A 7500-nucleotide genomic window follows, 5' to 3' on the forward strand; every position below is an offset into this window, starting at 1 on the left:
AATAAACGAACAGGTAAATAGTAAATAATACTAAATAGACAGATAAATAGTGATAAATAATAATCAAATAAATAATAATGAAAAGACAAATAATAACAAGCAAATGATATGAAATAAATGGCAGGCATGACAGCATCTTGCTGAAGTGTTTATCTAAAGGAATCTTAAAGCTTCGAATTGATTTACATTGCACTGCCTCTGGAAGAAGTTTATTCCATTCATTAACTACATGGTTGGCAAAGTTTGTTTACTGACAGTTTGAGACCACTATTTCTTGTCAGATTCTCATTCAATATGAAAATTTTGTCACTTTGGATGTTGTCAATTCCCTTTAGAATCTTAAAGACCTATGTCAAGTCACCTCTGAGTCTACGCATTTTCAGGGAAAATAGATTCATATGTTCTAGTCGATTTTCGTATGATTTATTTCTTATATTTAGAATCAGTTTTGTGGCTCGACGATGTACTTTTTCCAATCTGTCAATGTATTTAATGAGATTCGGTGACCATACGGACACAGCATATTCCAAATGTGGACGAACTAACGATTTATATAGCTTGTTAATGAGAGATGGACTTTTGAAATCAAAAGGTCGCCTAGAATCTTATTTGCTTTTCCCAGAGACTGAAATACACTGCTTAGATTATTTGAGATCGTTAATGATAATTATGCCGAAACCCTTTTCACTAATCGTACTTACTGTTATTTTTACCTATGTGCATAACCTTGCATTTACTTGTGTTAAATTTCATTAGCCACTTTTCAGGCCATTGCTGTAGTTTATCCAAATCACCTTGAATATCTAATTGGTTTAAGTGACAATTTGCCAGTTTTGTATTATCAGCAAATTTGGAGACAATAGATTTCAGTTCGTGGTCTATATAATTTATATATACTATGAATAGAAGTGGCCCAAAAACGGAACCCTGAGGAACTCCATTCGTAACATTTTTCCATCTAGAAGTTTTGACATTTAGAACAACTCTGTTTTCGATCGTTTAACCAATTACTAGTCCAACTTATTAGGCTACCACTAATTCCGTGTGAGGCTAATTTAGTAAGTAGTCTTTCGTGAGGGACGGTATCAAAAGCTTTTGCAAAATCTAGATATATTAGATACATTTTGTTTCTTTTGTCGTAATTCGAGATGACTGTGTTGTAGAGTTCGAGTAAGTTAGTCACGCAAGAACGTTTCGGTCTGAATACATGCTGGCTATAATTTATCAAGCAGTTACTTTCTAAGTGATGTTCGATAGCATCTCTGATGATAGTTTCCATAATTTTTCCTACGATTGAAGTCAAGCATGTCTGTAGTTATCTGGTTTCTTTCTGTCCCCCCTTTTTTTTAATGTGGGAGTAATGTTAGCTAGCTTCCATTCTTTTGGGACATATCCGGATATGATGGATCTCTTGAAAATAATTTCTAAAGGAACACCAATCTCATTTTTCATTTTTTTAAGATTCTTGGATGACAACCGTCAGGCTCTGGTGTTTTATTAACTTTGAATTTTTCTATACGCCTCTTAATTTTTTCTTTTGTTGTATTTGCCGTAGTAAGTTCACCCTAGACTTTTCACAGGTTTCAGTTTGGAGTTCACTTTGAGGTGTTTCGTTTACGAATACCGAGCTAAAATAATTGTTTGAAGTATCACACATTCCTTCATTTGAATATTCAAGTTGACCGTCAGCAGATAATAGTGGGCCAATATGATTCCTAACAACCTTTTTATCTCTAATGTAACTATAGAATTCTTTGGGATTCTCTTTGGATTTATCAGCGATATTCATTTCGTATTGTCGTTTACGTTTGTTTTTGTTTTTTAACCTCTCTGTATTATTACATAACTTTGATAGTCATTAGGTGCACTCAAGCACTTGTATTTCTTATAAGCCTGTCTCTATTTACCAATACTTTTTTCAGTTTCTTTGTCAAGCCATCTTAGGCGAGCCTGATTTGGCGGCCGTCTGTCCTTAAACGGGATGTAAGTATGAATTATCTTAGTAAGCGTATTTTGAAATATTTCCCACATCTGATCTAGGCCTTTCGTTTAATTTTGCCTCCCAATCTGTAAGCTGAAGCTCCTGACGTAGTCCTATGAACTGAGCTTTACTGAAATCGGGTATTTTAGATACACAAGTATCTATTCTATTTTTTTAGCAGTTTGAATCTAAGTTGTGATCACTACTTGCAATAGTTTCACCAACTTCTACATCGGTTATCATGCTTTCGCGGCTAGTGATCAATAGATCGAGTAAATTTCCATGTCTTGTGGGCTCTTTTATATGCTGAACTAAGTAATTGTCACCGAGAAAATATATTAAACGACTACCTATATGGCCATGTTCAAGGATCATCCAATCAATGTCAGTAAAATTGAAATCACCCATTATCAATAAGTCCCGGTTGCAGAAACTAGACAGTTTTTGAAACAACAGTTTGTCGTCTGCTAATGATAATGTTTTTGTTCTATATATTACACCTACATTCAACTTTTGTCTATTTGTTTGGGTTAATTCTACCCACAAACTATCATGTGCATCCTGTTTCACTTTCTCTAAAACACAGGCATGGACATTGCTTTTAACGTACAACAGAACACCCCCACCTTTCTTGTGGTTTCTATCCTGATGAAAGTGTTTAAATCCTGCAATATTAAATTCAGCTTCAAACTATTTACCATTTAACCATGTCTTGGTTATTCCTATCATATCGAGATTTTCGCTTTTGACATACGCTTGGATTTCTTGGAATTTGTTCCTAATTCTACGAGCGTTAAAGCACATGGTTTTAAGAAACTCGTGATTATTATATATATATATATATATATATATATATATATATATATATATGATAAGAGACACGTATGCATTGCATTCGGTGTTCAATGGCCGGTCCCATTGCAGATTCCATTAAATGTTAAGCCACTTAACGGAAGCGCTCTTGTCCCCCTGAAAGTCAGTAAATGTCACTGTTGTCATGACAACGACTTAAAATTAAGGAATGTGTCGAACTGATTCCATGAATCATCTTATTTTTAAAAAAGGCTGTGAAAGAATGAAACCCAGATTTGAAAAATATTAATTTTTATTTGCATGGTGCATTGTGGAAGATATTTGTTTAACACCTTCTGTATCATGGGGTACTTTTCCTTAGATTCCGTCAGGTAATTCTATTCACTTCTGTGGCAACCCGTTTGCGGGCCAGGAAGAGAATTAATGATAATGTGTCATTAAATAAGAAATATTTTACATACAGGAAGACTTTGGGTACGGTCTCATTAGCCTCGTGGGTACTTATTGACCGATATCTAAAAGCAACGGCTTCACACATATTCTGTATGTTGTGTTGGAAACCTACAGTATAGTCAAAATCTTGCAGCGATTTCCTGTGTTAACAAAACAAAAGCCACATTTGTATTTCCGGGAGATTGCAACGAATGCTGGCCAATTTTATCTTATGTTTGATATTGTGTTTATCTTAGTATGATTTGGGTTTCAATTTATGAACTTTTTAAAATAAAACGTTCCCCCACACTTTGGCGTCCAGGAGCCCATGTGTGGTGACATCATGTCGATATCAATGTCAATAGGGCGGAGGCTTGGCCTCTGCAACGTCGCTTCCTTGGCTTATTTAATTTGTTTTTATTTTAATTATTTGACGAGGTCCAAACTCGTCATTTTCTGGGAAGAATCTGGTAGGGTGGCTTTTCAACGTCTCTATTATTTTTTTTCCCTAAGGTAATAGGAGATGAAAGAGACATGTTTCTTATTGTCCTGTCCAGCCTGCCAGACAGCACCGAGTAGTCATGAGCACAACACTAATTCAATGCAAAGTGGAGGCAAAGCGACGGGACTCCATGAACACAGCTCAAATCCCGTATAGTACAACTAGGTAACAATTGAATAAATACAACATAAGGTGGGTGACTGCAGTGGTATAACCCTCTTACAGTAATAACAACAAGTGGAACTTACATCCGGAATCTAGTATCAGAAAAAAATGACACGAAGTCTATTCCATCACTGCTAATGTAACTCTATAATTTGTTTTTGTGTAGCTCAGATTGTGTGTGTGTGTGTGTGTGTGTGTGTGTGTGTGTGCATACTCGTGTATATACACACGCGGACACCTTCAGGGACCAACAACATGAACCAGCATATAGTGGTCTTGCGAGACATATGGGCATCGGAGATGATCAACTCCCCTCCGCTCGTTTTCAGATACCATGGGTGGATATGGACGCCTTCACACGTGGTCGTGGTCGTGACATGTGAAAGCCTCCATAGCCACCCATGGTTATTTGAGAGCACGGCGTCGTGTCGTCGACGGCGCACGGCGAAAATTCGATACGAGCCCTCAACTCTGGACGGACCTCAGACGTAGGGCTTGTCCCTTGTGTCGGAGGAATGCCAAGGGTAGTTCTTCAGTTTGCTCAGAATTATAGAGTTGATGGTGTCCCCTTGGGTTGGATCGTCGTATCCTCCGACGGTTTGGACGTCGTACCCGGCGTATGGGACGTCGTATCCGGCGGAGGGGACGCCGTATCCGGCGGAGGGGACGCCGTATCCGGCGGAGGGGACGCCGTATCCGGTGGAGGGGACGTCGTATCCGGCGGAGGGGACGCCGTATCCGGCGGATGGGACGCCGTATCCGGTGGATGGGACGCCGTATCCGGTGGCGGGTACGTAACTGTGGGTCTCTCCATGCGCGCTACCCGTCTGGAAAAGAAATTCAAGTTTGGATAATGAAAATATAGCGTCTGGTGCCATGTACTGACATCCTTGCGCGGCACCATTTGTCAGCCACTCGACCCCACCCCCACAAAAAAAAAAAAAAAAGGAGGCCGACGAAGGTTCGCTTACCCCGGCATACTCGAAGCCTCCAGGACCGAGCTCTGAATTGTAGTGCCCCGGTCCCAGTTCGCGCACGTACTGGAAGTCACCCATGTAGGGAACCGCCAGTCTGAACCCGTAGCGTTGGTCCAAACCTGCCACAGGGAGAAAAAAAAAATATATATATATATATTAACACTGATACTTATACGACGACGTTGAAGTTGTCACTTTCTCACCACCAATGTGTTAAAAGCATGTAACTATGAACTGTGTTATAATGTGTCAATTATTGCCATGAAGATGGCTCCCTGCAGTTAAAACGTGAGGTAATGGAAGATATTGGGAAGCTTGTCTCTGCTTATCCCTCGAATCAGCAAATTCTACAGTCAGAACAATCAAGACTATGTTGAAGATCAACAAAAGTGAAAGTATCATCATGTTCAACTCAGTGCGACGTCTTTCCATATGCATATGGAAAGACGTCGCACTGTTCAGTCCGAAAAATGTAATTGTTCTGTGTAATTGTGTTGTGATAAATGTAATCATTTTGATAATGACTCTTTGAAGTCGAAACGTCATTTGTTATTAAAATGGAGAACTTTTGACAATTGATTTTCGATAATCCTCCCAAAGTCAGAACTATAGTGAGAAGGATTGAAAATATTAGGAAGAAGATAAATAATTGTGACAATGCTGTGGTGTTTAACTCAGTGTGTATCAAGGAGAACCTGCGCCCTAATTATATGTATATATATATATATATATATATATATATATATATATATATATATATATATATAAATATATATACAAACACACACACACACAAACACACATACACACACACACACACACACACACACACACACACACACACACACACATATATATATATATATATATATATACATACATACATATATATATACATACACATACATACATATATATATATATATATATATATATATATATATATAATATATACTAGGGCACAGGTTCTCACGGAGACAATTTTGATTAAAATCAACTGCGCTAATAGATTTAACTATTTTCAGTTGTATCTTCTTAAGTTTAAGGAAGGACTTCCTATCAACTTCATTCAGCTTATGAACGAAATCATCCATGGTGAATGTGAAAAGAAAGGCGCTGGTGAATGCCGATGGTTTCTATTGGATGTGTAACAGCATGTAAAAAACTGTTGACAACGACACCTAAAACTTCGGAGTTTTTTCACCTCGATAAGAGGCTTCCTCAGGGTGAGAAGGACTTCATTGGTGTAGAGGCGATGTTCTAGTCTTGAAGGTCTAGAGGCAAGTTAAGAAGGTGGCTAAGCGGGAGGCTTTTTATACTCGGTCGAACGATTCAGTCGACTCAGTGCGGGTGGAATGCTGGGCTCTGATTGGCTCATGGGACACATCGCCTGATCTCGGGCGGCAGGAATGACCTCTGTCTGCTACGCAGCTCAAGCGGCTAGGCCCGGGCAGAATGCTAGCTTGCGATTGGCTGCGGGGGTTCTCCCGTGATCTTGTGCTTACCCCGGGCAGAATGCTGGCTTCCGATTGGCTGCGGGGATTCTCTCGTGATCTGGAGGAGGCTCTGGTTTTTGGCTGGAGATCTTGGCGGCTTGATGAAAGGTCTTGTGTAGGTCGAAGAGGGAGCGGTTTCAGAGGGCGAGCTGAAGGGAGAATAAAATCAGAAGCAAGTTGTACATTAATGGTAGGGTGACGGGAAGTGATGGCTACGGCTTCTGCAATTTGCATATGCCTGTGGTTGGACTCTCTGTGAAGAATAGTCGTAGATTCAATTAGTTTCTGAAGTGGTGGTTTTTTGTCGTGATGATCAATGTAATGCTGAAAGATGGAACCTTGGTTACGGTGGTATTGGAGGCGTCTTCTTAAGGTAGTAGAGGTTCTACCAATGTAGGTATTGGAGCCGTCACAGCGACTCTCCTAGAATCAACTCAGCGCTCCTAGAGGTCGGACGTCTCTTCAACCAACTCTCTCCACAAGATCCAAGTATCATCGCCGGCCGGTGGTGTCTGGGAGATATATCTCCTAGCTACTGCCGGTCTGGCATGGCCGACCTCTACGTTGACGTCGGCAGGCGGGTTTACACCAAGACAAATACACACACACATTTCCCAAGTCACGTAAATCTCTGTTTTCAGAGTAGTGCTTGGAAGAAAAGAGGCACATGCACACTTTCTCGCTAGCAAAGCAGAGACCCACACCGTCTCTCTCAGTACGCCCAATCTGACCGCAGGCTGGTTGACGGAGAGACTTGGGACACCTTTCTGTCCGACCGGCCCGCAACCAAACGCTGGCCTCTCGCTGACGCTGGTGAGCGAGTTTACACTTCTGACATTTACACACAATTCCCAATCGCGTAATTCTCTGTTTTCAGAGTTGTGGCTGGAAGGAAAGAGACCATACAACACCCGCCCGTCTGCCCCTCCCTCGCATCGCCACTGAATCGACTCTTACGAAATCCAAACCCAGTCTGGGGATAAACAGGCAACGCTCGCCCCACCTGTGGCTCATCAGGAACGCGCTCGCCAGCGGTGGCGGCGAGGAGTTATCTCCTTGCTGCTCCCGTTCTGGTCACTGATCTCTTCGTTGACATCGGCAGGCGGGTGTACACCGCCCGTCTGCCCCCCCTCG

At 40.9% G+C, this 7500-nt stretch overlaps 1 protein-coding gene across 1 annotated transcript in view; it reads right to left on the reverse strand.

Moving 5' to 3' along the window:
- Positions 1-3109: 3109 nt before the first annotated feature.
- Positions 3110-7500, reverse strand: part of LOC143020105 (uncharacterized) — a 19792-nt gene continuing 15401 nt past the window's right edge. Inside the window, exons 4-5 of the mRNA XM_076176264.1 lie at positions 4865-4989; positions 3110-4720 (exon numbers count right to left, since the gene is read on the reverse strand). Coding sequence (XP_076032379.1) covers positions 4376-4720; positions 4865-4989 — 470 coding nt within the window. The 3' untranslated portion in view covers positions 3110-4375. The remainder of the gene's footprint in view (positions 4721-4864; positions 4990-7500) is intronic.

Source organism: Oratosquilla oratoria, chromosome 39 (genome assembly GCF_046742065.1).
Source record: "Oratosquilla oratoria isolate Oo_2021 chromosome 39, ASM4674206v1, whole genome shotgun sequence".
Taxonomy (NCBI): domain Eukaryota; kingdom Metazoa; phylum Arthropoda; class Malacostraca; order Stomatopoda; family Squillidae; genus Oratosquilla; species Oratosquilla oratoria.